General features: G+C 36.3%; 2 protein-coding genes across 4 annotated transcripts; both read right to left on the reverse strand.

Annotated features, from left to right (window-relative positions):
- Window positions 1-1,849: 1,849 nt before the first annotated feature.
- LOC104105906 (ribose-phosphate pyrophosphokinase 1-like) lies at window positions 1,850-13,096 on the reverse strand. 2 transcript variants are annotated; one of them, XM_070177700.1, is made up of 8 exons: window positions 12,822-13,096; window positions 11,859-12,023; window positions 9,773-10,021; window positions 9,441-9,584; window positions 9,191-9,358; window positions 3,263-3,332; window positions 2,938-3,019; window positions 1,850-2,171 (listed from the first exon to the last, which is right to left on the reverse strand). In XM_070177700.1, exons 1-8 carry the CDS (start codon window positions 12,960-12,962, stop codon window positions 1,991-1,993), a joined length of 1,200 nt encoding a protein of 399 aa, XP_070033801.1. In that variant the 5' UTR covers window positions 12,963-13,096; the 3' UTR covers window positions 1,850-1,990. The 2 variants fall into 2 exon arrangements, with proteins under 2 accessions (XP_070033801.1, XP_070033800.1); XM_070177699.1 differs by having other exon boundaries at window positions 12,819-13,096.
- Window positions 13,097-14,517: 1,421 nt separating this feature from the next.
- LOC104105907 (tobamovirus multiplication protein 2B) lies at window positions 14,518-18,270 on the reverse strand. Of its 2 annotated transcripts, XR_688455.4 has the most exons (6): window positions 18,127-18,270; window positions 17,559-17,624; window positions 17,402-17,466; window positions 15,842-15,932; window positions 15,048-15,125; window positions 14,518-14,926 (listed from the first exon to the last, which is right to left on the reverse strand). XR_688455.4 is itself a non-coding variant. In XM_009614338.4 (5 exons), exons 1-5 carry the CDS (start codon window positions 18,268-18,270, stop codon window positions 14,888-14,890), a joined length of 405 nt encoding a protein of 134 aa, XP_009612633.1. In that variant the 3' UTR covers window positions 14,518-14,887. The 2 variants fall into 2 exon arrangements, 1 of the variants encoding a protein (XP_009612633.1); XM_009614338.4 differs by lacking the exon at window positions 15,048-15,125.
- Window positions 18,271-20,811: the final 2,541 nt, after the last annotated feature.

Raw genomic sequence — 20,811 nt, forward strand, 5'->3', positions numbered from 1 at the left:
CATATTTTATTTATTGATTAACTTGTGTTTAATATACACATATTCAATAAGGTTAAAGTATCTAATAAGAACAAGCCTCGGTTGAGGTAGCTAGCTGAAAATATTGGACAAGTTTAAGTAGCCGCATATGTATTCAGACATTCTTTTTTTCCTTTCTTTTTCTTTAACAAGGAACATATCAAAGTATACAGATGGCGTCCAAATACTTTACGTAACATTCAGTCACTCACAATAATCTGCTGGCGAGTGACAGCTCTCAATTTTATATCAAAATAAGTTTGACTGTCCAAATAGTGTTTCACTAAAGGGTAATTGTTTTTAGCATTCATATTAATTTGCCCCCCAAAAAAATTGTTGCTGAGTGATAGCCAAACATTTGTTTGAAAAGCTCACGAGTCGTGGACTCGTGGTCGGTCCACTATGTACTCCTACGAAATTATTAACAAATTCTGTTGTAGTTGGAGTACAAAAACATTTGGCCCAGGAGGACAAGAGTTTGACACTATGTGGTCGGAGTTATTCAACAATCGTATGTTTCTTCAGTTTTAAACTGTTACTATGTGACCATATTTGATCAGGCACGAAGTTTAAGTAAAAGATGAAGATTTTGAAATTTTTTATTTAAGCAGTGTCATAATATTCTTGTGGCTATAAGAACTTGTTCTTAAGGGTACACAGGAAGTTTTAGTTTGAGTTGTTTTTCGAACATAGAAATGGTCACTTTCTGGAATTGATCAAAATGGAAACAAGGTCACTAAACTAAAATGGAGGGAGTAATAGATTTTTGCCCAATTTTTTGACCCTCCAAAAACCTGTATTGACAATACCTATAGAGCCCTGTTGCTTCATCTATATAGTAAAGTGTGTGTGTCTGCAAATACATACATACATACATTCATACGCAGAGAGAGAGATCTGTTGCTCTTACACTTGAAGTTTGAATGGTGTAAAACTTTTTTATTATTCCTTTTTCCCAAAATTAAAAACTTATTGATTGTGCTGCGTTAAGAGGATATCTATTGTATGTGACTATTTCTAAGATTTTTCTTGTTTTTATTCTTCCAACAACAACATACCCGGTCTCATCCCACACTGTGGGGTCTGGCGAGGGTAGTGTGTATGCAGACTTTACCCCTATCTTGTGAAGGTAGAGAGGTTGTTTCCAATAGACTCTCGGCTCAGGAAAGCATAAGCACCACATTAATGAAAAGATAGACAAGGATGGACGGCACCCAAAAGCCATGTAAAAGCAACATAAAAACAACACGATAATAAGATGATCAAAATGAAAGAAAACGACGGGTAGTCATAGAAATCTACTACCAACAGAATGCGAGAGTGTGTACTAATACTACCGGTATGAACAATCTAGACCACCTACCCTACTACCCTAATCCTCGACCTCCACACCTTCCTATCAAGGTTCATGTCCTCGGTCAGCTGAAGTTGCGCCATGTCTTGCCTAATCACCTCTCCCCACTTCTTCTTCGGCCTACCTCTACCTCTCCGTAGGCCCTCTAATGTCAACCTCTCACACCTCCTCACCGGGATGTCTGTGCTCCTCCTCACATTTCCAAACCACCTAACCACTAACCAGTCTAAAGCCTAACCACTAACCAGTCTAAAGAATTTATTCTTCCAAGTCTCACATAAATATATATGTGGTGAGACTCCTGTTCATTCATTTCTATAGTGCTGGCCCCTTTTAGTTACCGTGATCCTACTAATTTAACTAGAGTAAAATATTTGAAAATGTAATGGTTTCTATAGGTTTGGCTACAAAAAAAAACAAGTGTGAAAATACTATAGAAGATATTGTCCACTCTGCTAGCAGCTACAAAGCCAAAGGTAGAGAAAGTAAAAGGAATTTCATGCCATTGGAGGATCCAGTGAAATAAGGGAGAAAAATTCTGAAGAAAAATGTTGCACGAAGAAGCTAAACAAGCGAGTTAGTGAATCAGAAGGCGTAAATGAGGGGTTGTACTCCTACCTACTGGAAAATGCTACTCACAGAAGAATCATCATGCACGCGCCAAATTGTTTCACCAAGAAGGTTTGCAACTGAAAGAACAGTCAGCTGTGGGAAATAGTTTTTATCCATCACTGGAATTGTGTTTGTAGTGATAACCTCTTGAAATAGGCCACTTGACAACCTTTCAAGAGCTGGGGGGCTGCCATCACAAAATAAGCAACAGTTGATTAATAAAGGCAACAGCAAGCGATATGCATTATGACTAAATTACTAACCAGTCTAAAGAACTTATCAGAAATGTTGAAAGCCAGAGAAAGAGAGCAATAGCATTTGTATGCAGTAGACACAAAAGAGCCATCATAAGTCTAGTCTTGACATCAATGTTGTACAAGTCTAACACAAGGTAGACCTCCCATAAGGCCATAATGTCCAATTCAACACCTAAATTTGCTTTGAACGATATGGATGATGTTCGAGAGAAGATATTTACATGATGATTTGAACTTACTCCCATATGGGATTCTCTACATCTAGAAATCATTTTATCTAATCTTTGAAACTACAAAAGACTACTACACCAGTTTTTCTCTTGTATTAGGTAATGCTGGATAATCTCGCACCAATTATCAGTTCTAACTCCACAACACATGGACAGAAGACTAATATGTCAGTTTGAATAAGTATGGTGATTCCATATTTGCACAGGGATCAACCATGCTCCCATTCCATAATAGCTACTGTTGCAATAAAAGTGGAATTTAACCCTGAAAAGCCATTATTCATGGACAACCAAAAGGATAGAACAATTTTCACACAGCAACAGTCCTGCTGCATGTTAAAACACCATATACAATCACGTGCGTAAAAATGGATCCATATTTACCAAAATGACAACGCTGCTGAAAGCTTACTCCAAAATATATCTAAGATTTTCACATATTTGTACAAAAGCAAAGTAATGTTACCTAAAAACAGCATGTGAACAACATGCATAAACTTCCCTTGCTCCCACATCGTGCAGAAGTGCTGCACCTTTGGCAATAGTCCCTAAGAGCAAGAGCAACAGAAACTTAAGGAAATTTATGTAAAAACTGTGATGGAAGTTCTTGTTGAGACACTTCACAAACTTAAGAGTGACGATAATAGAAGGTAACATATTTCCACGCAACGAATAAAGAAGGACACTCAAATCACTACAGTTGACATTAACATCTCTTCGAAACGGTAGAAGAGAAAATCAGGACCAGTTAGTGGCTAGCCAGAGTGTCCAATATATGTAATCTAGCCCACCTGCTGTGTCAATCATGTCATCCAACATGACTGCAACTTTTCCTTTAACATCACCAATCAGGTTCATAACCTGTAAGCAACAACAAGACATGGAGTCAAGGACACAATAGGATGCATGAAAAGCAACCAAAAAAATGAAACTGATCCTAGCACCTAGAACTTAAACATGTTCATCACATTTTATTGCTTTGTGTAGTACAATGAAAACTCTTTGACTCGTGTTCTTTGTATTCATAGACTATGAAGCATGTGTGCTACTGGCTTCTGCCTATTTAGGTGGATAGTTATTATTTATTCTAGAAGGTGAAAGTGATAAAACATAAATAAAAAATTTGGTTGATGATTCACACACAAGAGAGCAAACGATACATGAAAATATAGAAACAAATAGAGGTGGAAAGTATAGAACCATTGTAGACAAATGCAGACAACAACTAAAAGACCACTGGACGAAAATTATTTGATGTCTTAATCTCATTAAACATTGGCCTAGATCAGGCATACTGCGAGAGATCACTGCAGCAGCAGTCCTTACATCACTTAAATTATTTTGTGAAGATTTAGTTTAGTTTCTTTGCATGCATGATGTGAAAAAGCACGGGAGAAAATATGTTATTGATATTGGATGATAAATACAATACAAGATGTCCCTATTTATAGCTATACACTACTAGGAGATATTACTCCTCTTCCAATGTGGGACAAGACTACACTATACATATCTGTAAACTAACACTCCCTCTCAAGCCGGTGCATACACATCATATGTACCGAGCTTGTTACACATGTTAACTAATACGAGAACCAGTAAGAGACTTAGTGAAATATATGCTAGTTTATCATTCGACTTTACAAATTTTGTAACAATATCTCCTGAAAGTATTTTATCTCTGACAAAGTGACAGTCGATCTCAATGTGTTTAGTCCTCTCATGAAACACCGGATTTGACGCAATATGAAGAGCAGCTTGGTTATCACACACTAGTTCCATCTTGCTGATTTCTCCGAACTTTAATTCCTTGAGCAACTGCTTGACCCAAACTAACTCACACGTCGCCATAGCCATGGCCCGATATTCGGCTTCGGCGCTAGATGGAGCAACTACATTCTGTTTCTTGCTCTTCCACGAGACCAAATTACCTCCTACTAGAACACAATATCCAGACGTAGAACGTCTATCAAAAGGTGATCTTGCCCAATCAGCATCTGTGTACCCAACAATCTGCCCGTGGCCTCGATTCTCGAATAGTAATCCTTTGCCTGGAGCTGACTTTATATACCGAAAAATGCAAACAACTGCATCCCAGTGACTATCACAGGGAGAATCCATAAACTGACTTACAACACTCACCGGAAAAGAAATGTCAGGTCTAGTTACTGTGAGGTAATTCAATTTGCCAACCAACCTCCTATATCTCGTAGGGTCTCTAAGAGGCTCCCTCTGTCCAGGCAGAAGCTTAGCATTCGGATCCATAGGAGAGTCAATAGGTCTGCAACCAATCATTTCAGTCTCCTCAAGAATGTCTAAGGCATACTTCCGCTGTGAAATAACAATACCTGAGCTAGACTGAGCGACTTCAATACCTAGAAAATACTTCAATCTACCCAGATCCTTAGTCTGGAAGTGTTGAAAGAGATGTTGCTTCAGATTAGTAATACCATCCTGATCATTACCAGTAATAACAATATAATCAACATAAACCATTAGATAAATACACAGATTAGGAGCAGAATGCCGATAAAACACAGAGTGATCAGCCTCACTACGAGTCATGCCGAACTCCTGAATAATTGTGCTGAACTTACCAAACCAAGCTCTAGTGGACTGTTTCAAACCATATAGTGACCTGCGCAATCTGCACACACAACCATTAAACTCCCCCGAGCAACAAAACCAGGTGGTTGCTCCATATAAACTTCTTCCTCAAGATCACCGTAGAGAAAAGCATTCTTAATGTCTAACTGATAAAGAGGCCAATAGCGTACAACAGTCATAGACAAAAAGAGACGAACAGATGCTACTTTAGCCACGGGAGAGAAACTATCACTATAATCAAGCCCAAAAATCTGAGTATATCCTTTTGCAACAAGACGAGCCTTAAGTCGATCAACCTGGCCATCCGAGCCGACTTTGACTGCATAAATCCAACGACAACTAACAGTAGACTTACCGGCAAGAAGAGGAACAAGCTCCCAAGTGCCACTCGCATGTAAAGCAGACATCTCGTCAATCATAGCATGTCGCCATCCTGGATGAGATAGTGCCTCACCTGTAGACTTAGGGATAGAAACAGTGGACAAAGAAGATATAAAAGCATAATGAGGTGACGACAGACGATGATAACTTAAACCAACATAGTGGGGATTAGGATTAAGTGTGGATCGTACACCTTTGCGGAGTGCAATTGGTTGACTAAGAGGAGACAAGTCCGCAGTAGGTGCAGAATCTGATGCGGGGCGTGAATCACCTGGGCCTGATGCTGGATGTGGACGACGATGATAAGTCAAGAGTGGTGGAGCTGCATAAGGTTGAACTGGATTATGTGGAGGAACTGGAGTTATAGGTGGTGGAGCTACAACCGGAGCTGTAGGTGGTGGAACTGGAGCTATAGGTGGTGGAGCTACAACTAGAGCTATAAGTGGTGGAGCTACAACTGGAGCTGTAGGTAGTGGAGCTGGAGTGACTGAATCTCCAAAAGATGAAACTGGTAGTACCTCAGAAATATCTAAGTGGTGACCTGAACCTGTGAAGTATGATTGGGTTTCAAAGAAGGTAACATCAGCGGACATAAGGTACCACTGGAGGTCAGGAGAGTAGCATCGATACCCGTTTTGTGTTCTCGAGAAACCCAGAAATACGCACTTAAGAGCACGAGGAGCTAACTTATCTGTTCCTGGAGTAAGGTTATGGACAAAACAAGTGCTTCCAAAGATACGGGGTGGAAGAGAGAACAAAGGTAAGTGGGGAAACATGACAGAGAATGGAACTTGCTTCTGGATAGCTGAAGATGGCATACGATTAATAAGATAGCAAGATGTAAGAACTGCATCCCCCAAAAACGCAACGGAGCATGAGATTGTATGAGTAGTGTACGAGCAGTTTCAATAAGATGTCTATTCTTTCTTTCAGCTACCTCATTTTGTTGAGATGTGTACGGACAAGATGGGACAAGATGTTTGATGAATAATCCCATGAGATTTCATAAACTGCTGAAATGGGGAAGACAAATACTCTCGGGCATTATCACTACGAAATGTGCGAATAGAAACTCCAAATTGATTTTGAATTTCAGCGTGGAAGGTCTGGAAAATAGAAAACAACTCAGATTGATTTTTTATCAAAAATATCCAAGTGCACCTGGAATAATCATCAATAAAACTGACAAAGTAGCGTAATCCCAAGGTAGAACTAACCCGATTAGGACCCCAAACATCCGAATGGACTAAAGTAAAAGGTGACTCTGCTCGATTATCAAGACGCCGAGGGAAATGGGAGCGGGTATGCTTACCGAGCTGACATGACTCACACTCTAGAGCTAACAAGTGAGATAAATCAGATACCATTTTCTGAAGTTTTGACAAACTAAGATGTCACAACCGTTTATGTAATAAATCTGGTGAATCAGTAACTGGACAAGTTGTAGAAGGAAGACAAGATGTGAGTCCATATGATTTAGCAAGGATAAGGTAATAAAGTTTGTTTGATTCACGCCTGGTACCAATGATCCGCCCCGTACTGCATTGCTGTATAAAAACATGGTCATCAAGAAATAAAACAGCGCATTTAAGTGATTTGGCTAAGCGACTAACAGCTATAAGATTAAAAGGACTATTGGGAACATAAAGGACTGAATCTAAAGGTAAGGAAGGAAGTGGGCTTGCTTGACCTATTGCAGTTGCCATGGTTTGAGACCCATTGGCCATTGTGACTTTTGGAAGAGATTGAGAATACGAAATAGTAGTGAAAAGAGATTTGTTACCAGAAATATGATCTGATGCACCTGAATCAATGACCCAAGACTCAGAGGATGAAGATTGGGAGAAACAAGTCACGATATTACCTGTTTGAACAACAGAAGCTATCTCAGAAGATGTCTGCTTACATGCTTTATACTGAAGGAACTCAATATACTCTGCTAAAGAAACCATCCGACTATTCAAAGCATCGGTTCCCATATCGCTACAATTTGTAGTAGTAGGGTTAACTTGAAATAGTGGAAATAAGTAACTCCTGTGAGAAAACTGAAGAAATAGCTTGAAAAACACTGTTTACAGCAGGAAAACAGATCATTGATCTGTGCCGGAAACACTGTAGCTCGCCGGAAAATTCCAAAGTTGTCGGAATTTGTCGTAACCAGGATGGATAGACTCGGAATTCCTTTGCGAGCAAGCTATCCTGAAGAAATATTTTCAAAAAAATGGCCGGAAAGGTCATTGTTCCCGCCGGAAAAATATAAAAGTGGTCGGAATTTGATTTGAATTAGATAGGTAGGCTCGGAATTTTGAGGAGAGCACACTGTCATGAAGAAGCTTCGCGAAAAAATGGCCGAAACCCTCGCCGAAAAAGTTGTTGCCGGCGCGTGGAGGAGCGTGGCGGCTTTTCTGCCGGATAAAATCTCAGGGGTTGGTCGTCGGAGGATGATCTACCTCGTGGTGGTATTGGTTTTAGCACAACACCGACAGAAAGTGACTTTCACTTAGACAAGCCTTAGGTCACCGGAAAAATTGCACGATGACTAAGTTCTTTCTTCCCATTTAACGCTGGAATGACGCACAACGATCTTTTCTCACTAATGCTCTGATACCATGTGAGAAAGCACGGGAGAAAATATGTTATTGATATTGGATGATAAATACAATACAAGATGTCCCTATTTATAGCTATACACTACAAGGAGATATTATTCCTCTTTCAATGTGGGACAAGACTACACTATACATATCTGTAAACTAACACATGAGATGACTCGGACTCGGCCAATATAATGAGTTAATAGTAGAACCCAAGTTAGATCCACACAAGGATAAACATAATTAAGACGAAAAATTTCCTTCAATATATGGGAAAGAATAACTTCATGTTTAAAGATTATATTGCTCAACTACATGGAATACCTTACGGAAGAAACTTCATTGCACCCACTATCGAATTACCAGTCATAAAGATCTTTTACAGAGCATTTATCATGGGGCCTAAACTCAGTGGCAAGAGAGGGCCCCCAAAAAATCAGGGGGGCCTCTTCTACCTTCCTTTAATCCCTTAAAAAGTGGAAAAAGAACAGAATTAGGAGTGAAAGGGCTTCAAGAAGTTAGGATTCCACGAAAAAGAAACTTGCTTGGCTCGTCCATAACTTGGCTAGGTCGACACCGGGGACTAAAGTATGATATAGTGGTGGAACTACATCCCCACATGTGTTTTTTTAAAGGGTAAGTATTTTAATTGATAGCATCAGAGGATGCAACGAAAAATGCAATTAAGATTAGCTCCATTGCATATTAGTTGAATTTGTGCACATTGCACCAGCAAAAGAGGTTAGTCAAACACCTAGCTTTCAGAGAGTGGTTGCGAGTTAGAAATCCAACAAAACACCTGTGATTTCTTTATATCCATATGCACCACAAAAATACCGGCAGGAAACATTAGCCAGATTTTCTTCACTGGCTTTCTAACTCTCCAAAGACCCCAGCTTGTACAGGCATCTCTAATAAGTGTAAGACCAACACTTTGGTCTCAAGCCAAATCAGACTATGAAAAGGTTTTGTCTCACCTATTTTGTTTTCCCATACTTACCTGGAAAAGGAATACCAAGCACACTGATGTAACTGGGATACATCTACCTCATATATTTATCAAATTAAGAAACCGAATGCCACAGGAGATGAAAACTGTATTAAGTGTGAAATCGCAAACTCCAGCTCTGAAAATACCTCAGCAAGATTGTGGCCCTGGCGTCTTTTGTCGATAATGGCTAAAGGTGCATCAGATAACTTTTTTGCAAAAGCACGTGCTCTAGCAACTCCTCCAACATCAGGAGAGACCACCACCAGATCATTGGAACAAATCTTCTTGCTAGCAAGGTAATCAAGGATAACAGGCTAGCATGTACAGAAAAGGCAAACTGCCTATCAGCTAAATAAATTTTCAGTTCTTAATGATACTAACATACTGAAAGATTACCTGACAGTACACATGGTCCACTGGAATGTCAAAATAGCCCATGGATTGCCCAGAGTGAATATCACAAGCAAGAACACGATCTGCACCTGCTTTCGTTATCATATTTGCAACCAATTTGGCAGCAATGGATTGACGACCTTGTGTCTGAAGCCATAAAAAATATGATAAATAAAAACCTACTTAAAATGTTCCTTTTTGTTAATTATTTATTTATGTCAAAGACCAGAAGCTGCAAACATCGTTTCCTTTTCTTTTCAACAAGTGATAACTCCTTGGAGTCAAAAAATATGAAAACTAAACAAACATAAAATCTGCACACAAAAGAAACTTGCCTTCCTATCGGCTCTGGCATATCCAAAATATGGAATCACCGCGGTGATTCTTTTGGCTGAAGCCCTTCGGCATGCATCTACCATCACCAAAAGCTCCATGAGGTTTTCATTGGCTGGAGGGCAAGTGGGCTGAATCAAGAAAACATCACAGCCTCGAACACTCTCCTGCAACTGGACATAAATTTCACCATCAGCAAAGCGCTTGATGTTGATCTTTCCCAGTTCAAGCCCCATGTTGCAAGCAGTTTCCTAAGCGATAAAGAAAAAGACTGCATCAGCTGAGAAAATAAGTATGAAATAAAAGTTGACAGTATTTCAATGGATTTCACAGCTCGAATAACAATTCATGCAGCAACTAAACATTTTAGACATAGATAAGGACGGTGGCAACTTTTGAAAAAAGTAAAATGAAGAAATACTACTCAATTATCCTTCTTTTTTGTTATCCATCATCCTTCTTCACTGGTCTTCCTGCTTAATTTTTTTAATTTCAATTTTCATCACCTTGATATATAGGACCGGAAAATTAAGACCACAAAGAAGAGAGGGGAGGGGGCTGTTTGCTGTAATCCTTAACATTATTAAACTGAATAAAATGCATTTCTACTTCACTTCCCATACAATCTTTAAAAGACTGGCAATCAATTGGAGTATGAAATATATCAGTTAATTCAGTTTTTACTTCACGAGGAAAGAGAAATTGAAGCAACAGTGTCCACCTTGAAACATAAACCATCTTCTGTAATAACAAACTATAACCATGTAGGCACAATGGAATAAGCTCAAGGGAAGGAAAAATATACAGTTACAGGGAGTTCCACATGATTTAGTGACCTTTTACTCGTGTGACAAGTACACGTCATGTGTATTTGTTTGACACGTTAGATGATGACAAACTAAGCTACTAAGACCTCATATATCCCCCATCACAATACCCCACCCCACCCCCCACACACAAAAGAAAAAGGAGAAGCAACAAAGTCTTAAAATAACTTACTCCCTATGTTCCAATTTATAAGACACTCTTTCCATATAGGAAGCTCCAAAATGTTTAGCATTCTATTTCTATACCACTTTTCAAAATTTAAATTGGTCTTAGATGAGCTTAAGTGGCGCAACATGGTCAGTGATTCATATAGCCAATCCGAACTTGAGTTTGGAATTGAGGTGTAGTTGTTTTTTCCGGGATTCAAATTCATAAGACTATTCTGTCTTGAAAGACCTACAATTTCTTGGAATCCATGCAGAATTAGCTTAAGATAGGGAACAATGAAAGAAAAAGATCAATATAGGTGTATATCAACTAGTTGGGAATATGTTTGTCATGTTAGCACGTTTATATAGCTCTGATGCTTTACTAGGAGTATCTTAACCTTATATATATATATATATATGTATGTGTGTGTGTGTATTACTTTTGCTTATATTTGGTATGATTATGGATGATATGAGTTTAAATGAAGAAACATGGTCAGTGAGGATTTAGACCGCAACTTGATTGGTACTGAGGCGTAATAGTTGTTGTTATTCACACTTTAACTTTGATGTGATATTTCCCTCTTTTTTGACCACATATAAGTTATCAAGTTAACATCTTAAACATCATGCCCAGTCAAACAATGCCACATAAAATGAAATGGGTGATGTCACATAAAATGAAACCGAGCAAATTTATACTTCCACCCTTGTCCTTAAGAAGCTCCATCATCAAAGCACACAACAGTATACAACTTTTCGGGTGGGGAAGAGGTTGGGATACTACGTGATACAAGTCAACAACCTGTCTATCGAAGTATCAACTTAGAATCTTGGAAAATATTGAATGTAACAGCCAACCTTTCATCGTTCAAAATTTACAGAGAATATATAAGAGGATCCCAGTGTCATTCAAGAGAATAGGGATAATGTTACACAAAAGTAAATTAAAATGGGAGATCACAAAAGGTGGACAGAAAGTAAAGTGGGAGATCACAAAAAGTGGACAGAAAGACCTTATAGTGACATCAAAGACAATGTCAGTATATGGCATTACTGATAACTAGGCATCCCCCAAGTCCATCATATAGTCATATATAGAATTATTTACCTGAGAAAGTGAAGGATTTGCAGTTCCGGAAAATATCTTCAGCTTGGTGCTGTTACTTTTAACTGCATTCTGTAAGCGTTTCGCTTGCAAGAATGCTGAAAGTGTCTCGTCATTAATAATTGGAATAATAGGCTTCTCATCCACTGGCTTATTGATTTCACAATTCTTAGACAAAAAAATGGACAAGCATTAATAAAACAAACAAGTTTAATTTGCATTAGCTCCACAGACCTTGAACCAACCAAATAGGACATTTGACAAAGTGAAGAAAAAGAAAGTCTTTTTGCCTTCAAAGAGATAGACCTTTTGTCTCTTATTCCAAACTATAGACAAACAGTAAAAGTTTCTACTCCAAGAATGGCAGCATTCAGAGTACAAAGTTATAACAAACTAATCATTAATATATCATAATCTTTTAGAGATATTTTTAGGTACTTTATAATTTCATATATATATATATATATATATATATATATATATATAGTACACTAATCACAATTTCTTTTAAGGTAAATACTTTTTATGCAAGAAAAATTGTTCAAGTAGTTATAGTATGACTATTTTGGGAAAGAACGAGTAAAGTAGAGAAGCATAATAATAAAAATAAAGGGTGGTGGAAATTACATGTTACACATCATAATCATTTGTCATAACTTATAAACAAGAACCAAATAAGAAACTATGAGAAAAGGGGGGGAAAGAGAGACAGTAACCAAAAAAAAAAAGGATTACTTTCATTACATCTCCTCCATCTAAAAGATCAATAACCAAATTAGTTTAACTGAAAGTGGTCATGAAATTCTGCCTCAAGTCAATGACTGACTGATGAATAACTACATATGACTACATTGAATTTATTTTTTAGACTAATCATCAACCAATAACAAAGCTTAGATAAATGAAATTAACCATGACAAACAAATGAGAGAAAGAAAAATGAGGAAGTTAATTAGTACTTACTACTACGTAGCTGGGAAGCCGGGTTCGTTTGGTAACGAAGGCTGTGTGTCTGAGTCTGAGAGAGGAGCAAGAAGAAGAGAAGAGACAAGTAGAGGAAGAAGAGAGGGAAGTTGAATAAGACGATGGCAAAGTTAAAGAAGCCATCAAAATCAGAAATGGATCGGCAGTTGAGACTTGAGGAAGAAAGAGGTCGACTCGCCGAGTTTTTGCTTCTCTTATTTGTGTGGGGCTGCTTTTGTTGTCAGATGATTTTGTCTCCTAGGTTTGATAGTGACAACAATCTTTCTTCTATATAGTGGCTATATAGCACTACTTCACGTGTTGCTTTCTTTTAAGGAAATAAAAAAGAAGATATAACGTGTTTTTGTCCTTTTATTTTCAAGTACTACGTGTTGTTCGTTGCTGGAGCGGTGAGCACGCTCCAGTTCTAATCAAGAGTTTGTAAGTTCGAGTAATTTCAAAAATAAGTTGGGGAGTTTCTTGAAGGGAGGTAGCCAAAGGTCTATCGGAGATAGTATCTCTGCCCAAGGGTAGGGATAAGGTCTGGTACACACTACCCTAGGTAGGGACAAAGCCTACGTACACACTATTCCAAAAGTGCAATTGGGTGGTCACACTTCCAAATGTTCCACAAAAGGGCTTTTGGCTTGCAATTTGTGGAAAAAATCTATTTGTCTATCGAAAACAGCCTCCCTACCCTAGGTAGGTGTAAAGTTTGCGTATAAACTACTATCATCAGATCCCACTAGTGGGATTATACTGGGTTGTTGTTGTATTGCGTGTTGGTTCACTTACTTTTTCGGGGAATGTTTGGAACAAAAGTGCAATTGGGTGCTCACAATTCCAAATGTTCCACAAAAGGGCTTTTGGCAAAGGGCTTTTGGCTTGCAATTTGTGAAAAAAACCTATTTGTCAAAAATATACACATTGTAATTACTGTTTTCAAATCTGTGTTTTTTTTTCATAAAGGTGGGGAAGAAATTAGTTTGTAAGTGTCTCGATTAATTCACGTGATTTTTATTGCGCATCTCTGGCTTAAGATGTCAATAAAAATAAATACGCACGCACAAACTTTATGAATGAAATGCTAAAATAAAAGGCCAAGAAACTTTTTTGCTACAACAGAAGACAATTTTCATGAAAAATATTTTACAAAAAATGCTTTCCATGAAATATATTATCCTATAAAGTAATTTTAAAAAAATATATAGATTAAAGACTAATAATAGTATTAGCAATTGAGTAATATCTTATTTATCAAAAAAACGTTGAATAATATCTTGGCGAAGTTTCAAGTATTAAAGACTAATAACAATGTCTAGTATTATTTGGAGGCTTGAAGCAGGTGAAATTGCAAGTTCAAACTTCAAACAGTTGGTAGGAAAATAACTTTCGTTCCATAAATGAAGGAAAACGCTTTCCCCTTGAAAAACATTGTCTGCTGACCAAACACCAGCAAAAGACTTCTCACATAAAAATAATTTCGATCATATCAAACACAGCTAATGCTAAAAAAAATTATTTGATCCAACAGTAGTATGTGATCCTTGATCCCAAAGATGTGGGGAATTCAATGCAGACCATGACCGAGACAAACTTATCACTTCTCAGCAGACATTGATCACAAAAAGCATGACCAAACGAAGTTGTTTAGGAATCACAGAAAACAAAGTAAAAGAGCATTTTAGATGACAAGAAATGACAAGAACTATAGACACTGTTGACGGATCAGAAAGTAAAGTTATTCTTACATGAGCACCTGTAATATAATACCAAAATTTTATATGAGCAAAAACTAGTGCTTACAGTCGAAAACTAAAAGTTGCTACTTGCCAAGGTACTAAAGCAATTAAATTTCAGTTTAATTCTAGGATATATAGTATACACACAATTATAGCTCTAAGTTAAAAGCAAACCATCGCTGGAGCGGAAGCATTAAGAGTCCTTCTGCTAACTGGTGAAAGATATCAACCAAGTCTGTATTTATATCCGAGATTTAAGTATCAGGATAGCATGACTATAACCTTGACCAGTGTTCCAGGGTTTTATTGCATCATCCCAAAAAAATGTTAGCTGGTTTCTGGAGATTGGTTTACTGATTCAGTCTCCTGAAAATATAGGTGGAAGAGATAAGTCAGTCACTGTCCTAGTTCTCGAAATAAATCATCTAAAGAGTATATGCTCGAGAGACAATGTCTGAAGCAGTTTAAATCCAAAATAGAAAAATACCATATCAAACAGAATCACTCCCAGAAATCTGAAAAACTATAATCCCAGGAAGGTCGTAAGGGTCTCCTACAGCACAAGCTTGACCAAAAGAGAAATAATAACAAATTAAAAATGAAAAAAGGTTCTTCATAGACATGGAACTTCTAAAATAAATAAATTTAGAACACCAAAAGTACTATTAGTGGCAGTCTTGTATTCTAATATTGTAGATTTCTATCACTACATGTTGTTCCTTTCGCCTTGTTTTCTTTTATCTTGTTCTCGTTACTGCTTGTTGCTACTGCTCTATTCTAATTTTTCCTCGTGACGAGGGTCTAATGGAAACAACCTCTCTACATTCACTGTAGGGGTAAGGTTTGCGTACTATCTACCTCCCCAAACCCCACTTGTGGGACAATACTGGGTTTGTTGTTAATGTCGGAAGGACCTCACTTACACGGTATTGTGCAATCCTGTCACCACAAATTTATTTTTCATGCAATTGGGTAGTTAGGAATTTTGCTCACAACCAGTAAACAAAGAATTTGAAAGCAATTAAGTGGTTGAACTTTCGCACCATAGTAAGCTATAACTAAAGAGGTGCCAGTAATGGTCTAAAGTCTAAACTAACACATGTCGACTCTAGGTAGTTTTTCAGTTGTAATACTAGATAAACCCCATAATATATGAATGAATGATAATCCAACAAGAGAGTGAGGATACCTCTTTGGGGTGGGGCCGGGGCAGGGTGGGGTGGGGGGTGGGGGGATTCCCTTTTGAGGGTGGGGGAAGGGGGGTAAGAAAGTTTCTAATACCTGCTGTGTGGCTTGAGCCCTAGATAAGGTCTTGAGCTGGCCGTTTTCCATGTTTGAGAGCAGCTGCATTACAGTTTTCAGCTGCGGAACACTGCAATCATTAACTTTGACATGAGAACAGTTGAAAATTGAGTGATCAAAGACAACTGACTTATGGAAGAACGATTCTTCCATCTTAAAGAGAGCAATTTGCATTGCCAATATGGAAGTATGACTAAACTAACATCAAATAGACTGATATCTGATCTCGTCTTGAATCGCCTCTTCATCATCATTAGCTGATAATCATCTCTTATACAAGGAATTGCACTAAAACTTGCCCTAAAGATGGTTCAAAGTAACTACTATGGTAACAAAGCTCAAAAATGAAAGTGGATTGACAATAGCATGAACAAGATTGATCAAAGTGTTCCTTTTCAAATATTGGATATATCTGTTAAGGAGTTATTATTGGACATATCTGTTAAGGAGTTATCTCAGCCAATGAAGTATGCCACTCTCCGTTTACAATGTAAACAAAAATTTACCGAAATTGCACCATACTAGGAAATATAGAAGATGAAGAACTTGACAGATCAACCTTCACCTTTCCGGTTATGCCAAATATTTGGTGTCAGTCAAACCATATTCCGGCTAAAGGAAAGAAAAATGTATTACTCAGAAGCTTGATGTGCAGTCTGTGGTCAATTTCATCTTCTTCCATCTATCCATTAATCTTCATCCTTTAGATTTTTATGAAGCTTACAAGTATGGAAAGACTGTAATCTTTAAATCTAGTTATCCGGTTAAATGATGCCAAAGTATTAGATCCTCAATATCAACACTCAGGTTGTTATTCTACCAGTTCTCAACATACAAACCAAATATAGGAAAACAGAATAATCATGATTATCCGCCAATCACCATAACCTTCAAAAGCTCTTTTAGGTGCTTCAAGTTCTACTTTTAAATCTCAAAAGAACCTTAATTTTCTTTTTCTATTTTTCTTTGTGATAGTTAAGAACTTGAATTTCTTTTTGAAGCTGCAAAAGTTCTACTTTACCCTATTAAACACAAACCTTAATGGTTAAAAATGTGAAAGTCCATGCAAGTTTGGAGTAATTTATTGAAAGAAAGTTGTAAATCACATCTTAATGCCTAACTTGCAAAGATGAGGTTCTATGCAACCCTAACAGACTAGAAGCACTGATTTATATTAAGATCTCATTCTCTTTAGACTTTACACATAATGCAAATCTTTCCTCTTATCCCTTCCTCTCGCGCTACAAAGAGAGCTGTTCAATGTAAACTTTTCCATTGGAGCATTACCTAATTAGCTCCAGACCCTGAAGCTACTTTCTTTTTCTGAAGTAAAGGCCAGGTATACTTTTTAGCGGAAATAAATTTTCTGAGTAGTGATCAGCATACCAATTACAATCAATCCTGGATCATTTAAGCCTTGAAACTGTGTACAAACACCGAGATGCATGTAAAGTCTACTTTGAAAGAAAAAATCTAAAGAACAAGGTAACTTCATCAACCATTAGTTTGTAATGCCGTGAATGGGCGAAAAAGGCTTACCTTTGTAACCCGTTTTCCATATGAGCATCCAATGCTGAAATCACCTGAGGCAACTGCTCCAATACCTGCAACGAGTAAAATTAAAGCAATAGAAGGCTTCCTCCGGGTTCATCTTAATTAAAACTCATAAATTATAACAACATGAGGTCCTGCATACCAACTCTGTATTCTTGATTGTAGGTGTCTTAGCAAAAAGAGTCTTTGGTAGCTTCATCAGTTCTGCCTGAACCAACATCGAGAAATCTATCAGCAAGACACGTGGTAGACACTAGGGCCACAATCTATTTAAACATTCTTAACCCAGAACATTCGATCAAAAACTTTAAATGATTTAGAATTATTGAGAATTGTAAAGATTATATAGAACAATATTCTTAGCGGAGTGACATCATACAACTTAGAATGTCTTCAAATGAAAAGAGTGTCATATAAATTGAAATGGATGGGACAATACAATAGAGGTAAAATATACACTGATACATAGAGCAAAGCTGGAAGTAATTCGACAAAAATCCCTAATTAGAAGCTTATTGCCTTGAAGTTCAACTATAATCTTGATTATATATGGAGCTGCATATAGCATTTTTGGGCATATCCGTGAAGACACTTTAGCTATTAGAGGAAAAACCAAATAAATCACTTGCTACAAGAACACAAACAAACAGATTAATAATTAATTATTAGAAAATGACGGATTTGAAAGAGAGAGAAAAAAAAGGAAGTGCCTGAGATGGGGAGGACTGAAGCATGAGATGGAGGAGATTGGAAGTGGACTGAATAGACTGAGTGATTTGATCAGCTACCATCGTTTTAGCTGACCCATCTCTGCTGCTGCTGCCGGTTTTGCCGGTCGACGTCGACGTTGCCATCCCAACTTTTCTTTGTGGGTACGCAGCCTGCACTTTTGTCTGTCCAAATTCCCGCAAAGTAAAATAAATACACCTATAAATACACCTTCACCTTTTGTTTCATAACAGTAAATCACTTTTTAAGTTCTCATATTACCTTACCAGCTTTTGATTTCATTGTACAACTATTTTAACTTATTAATTATCCTAATTAAAAAAGTACTTATTTCTTATTAATATGAACTAGTATCTATTGCACGTAGAATAGTAATATTTAATTAATGAGAGAAATTTTATGTATAATAATACAATAATCATACATGAATTAAAAATAAAAGGTCATCATCAAAACTTACACAAATGATCAATTTTGTTAGATAATTATATATTATAGTTTAAAAGTATTTAATGTGATGGTATCTTAACGAACAGTTCTTTGTGGACAATATTTTTTGTGTATGTTTCCTCCTAATGCGTTGGTTGCTCTGCCTTAACCACAACTCTTGTTGCCGATCTTGATATCCCACTTTAAAGTACAACATACAATTGTTCGTGCAAGAAAATATATTGCGGTAAATATAGTCTAATTTTTAGGATGTTTGTCCTTATGCTTTATTTATTATATTTGTAAAACATAAACATACTAAAAATATTTTCAAACAAATTTAAAAGGATATTCCTTAGTTTCGGAAGACGAAAGTTGAATTCAGGGATAAGAATATACTGGGAAGCACATTAACCAGTATCATAATTTTTGCATGTATGTTGTTATTGTCAAAACTTTTATATACTATTTGTGTGCTATTACATAAGTAATTCGGCGTATCTAAGTTTTTCAGTAGCATGACATGCATATTTTTCTTCAAAATTGATCTATATACAATGGAAGATCAATTTTAACTTAGTCTTTTATATATACAATAACACCAACATACGTAAGAAATAAGAAACTTGACAACAAATATGTATGGTAGAAGGCCATTTGGTATTAAAGTATTTAAGTATTCTTCTTGGTAGTAATTATTGGTATCATTTTCTGCTGATTCAAAAACTGAAAAATATTTTATTTTTACTATAAAATTTTACAATCAACATTTTATTTTGTTGATTAACATATTCATTTATGCTAGCTAAGATATCTTTTTAATTCTATCATGTGATATGCACAAATTACGTTTTAATCTAATGATAGAAATATTTCTCTTATTAAATGCACTACTATTACCATTGAGATTAATAACCAAGTATTCAGAAAGAACCAAATCATCGTTTATTGGATACTCTTCTTCGTTTCCAACACGAAGCAGGAAGACATTGAATACGGGATCTGTTCTTACTTTATATTTCTTGTCAGTTGAATCTTTTTCGTTTGAGGCAAGAAGTATAACTTTGGCAAGCTAGCTTTTGCAGTCTCTACTTTTGTCGATTTTGGAACTACTGGTAGTACTTGACATAAATCACCCCTCAAACCATTAATTTGTTACCAAATGATTCATTAATATCCAATATATCTCTAGAATTATGGCAATTAATTCGATCATTTGACACTTAACCATAAGTGCTTCATCCCATATTATCAATTTTATTTTTTCTTATAAAATTAGCATCATTGCTCTGCTTTGATATATTTGTGATGATTATTTAAGTTGTTTGAAGAGGTATATCAAATCTAAAGTGGGTGGTCTCACAATAACATCGTTGTTGGTACACCACTTACTATTATTGCTAAGAGTGTCATGCCTCTTGATATGATATTTGCAAGTAATGCATGACATAGAAATATTATTTCGATTCCGCCGGAGGATCTACAAAGAATAATCTCATTATACTAGAGTTCGACTCTTTATAATATAGTCTTGAAAACTTGTTCTTGTTTAGGATTTAGTTTTGCTTGTGCTTCCTCATACACTTGTATAGCATTTTGATTCTTAATAATATACTAACCTTTTTACTTTGTGTTCTAACGCTTTTTTATGGAATAAATTTATGTACCCTAAGTTTTTTTTTTAACTTGAATTAAGAATTTTACTCATATGATGAATTTAAAAAATAATTAAATTGGATTTTCTTACTAAATAATTAATTAAAAAATTTAATTATTTGATTTTAACATAAAAATAATTTATTCTATGTTGATTCAGATCTTAATATTAGTTCGTCTCTTGTTTTGAATATTTAATCTTAATTATAATTTTATCCACCATAAATTTTATTTTAAAAAAGTAAAAGATTGATATGACATTTCACTTTTAGATCTTTATATTTGTAGAATCATTAGTGGTATTGACTCTTACCAACCATTTTATCTCTTTCTCACATATTTATATTCTTAAATATTTTCCTAGTTGTTGTTTAATAATTGGGTTATTTTCAATATTACACGAAAAAAAGATTAAAAAAATATTACTATTTGAGTAGTAAAATAGTTCAAATATTATATAAAAATATATTATCGTGGATTTTTTTTTTCTCAATTTCAACTCTTTATGCATTTTATTTAATATTACTTTTATTTTTTCTTCGTATTGGACATTATGTAGTGGTAATATATTGCCAATACGG

This window comes from Nicotiana tomentosiformis, chromosome 6 (genome assembly GCF_000390325.3).
Source record: "Nicotiana tomentosiformis chromosome 6, ASM39032v3, whole genome shotgun sequence".
In the NCBI taxonomy this organism is placed as follows: domain Eukaryota; kingdom Viridiplantae; phylum Streptophyta; class Magnoliopsida; order Solanales; family Solanaceae; genus Nicotiana; species Nicotiana tomentosiformis.

Coding starts and splice junctions, on each gene's coding strand:
- LOC104105907 (XM_009614338.4), bottom strand. CDS start 18,270: ATGGCAACGTCGACGTCGACCGGCAAAACCGGCAGCAGCAGCAGAGAT. Junction 17,467..17,558: donor CAATCAAGAATACAGAGTTG/GTATGCAGGACC, acceptor TACTCGTTGCAG/GTATTGGAGCAGTTGCCTCA. Junction 15,933..17,401: donor ATGGAAAACGGGTTACAAAG/GTAAGCCTTTTT, acceptor TAATGATTGCAG/TGTTCCGCAGCTGAAAACTG.
- LOC104105906 (XM_070177699.1), bottom strand. CDS start 12,962: ATGGCTTCTTTAACTTTGCCATCGTCTTATTCAACTTCCCTCTCTTCT. Junction 9,359..9,440: donor TGGACCATGTGTACTGTCAG/GTAATCTTTCAG, acceptor TGTACATGCTAG/CCTGTTATCCTTGATTACCT. Junction 2,172..2,937: donor TGTTCACATGCTGTTTTTAG/GTAACATTACTT, acceptor TTGTGATGGCAG/CCCCCCAGCTCTTGAAAGGT.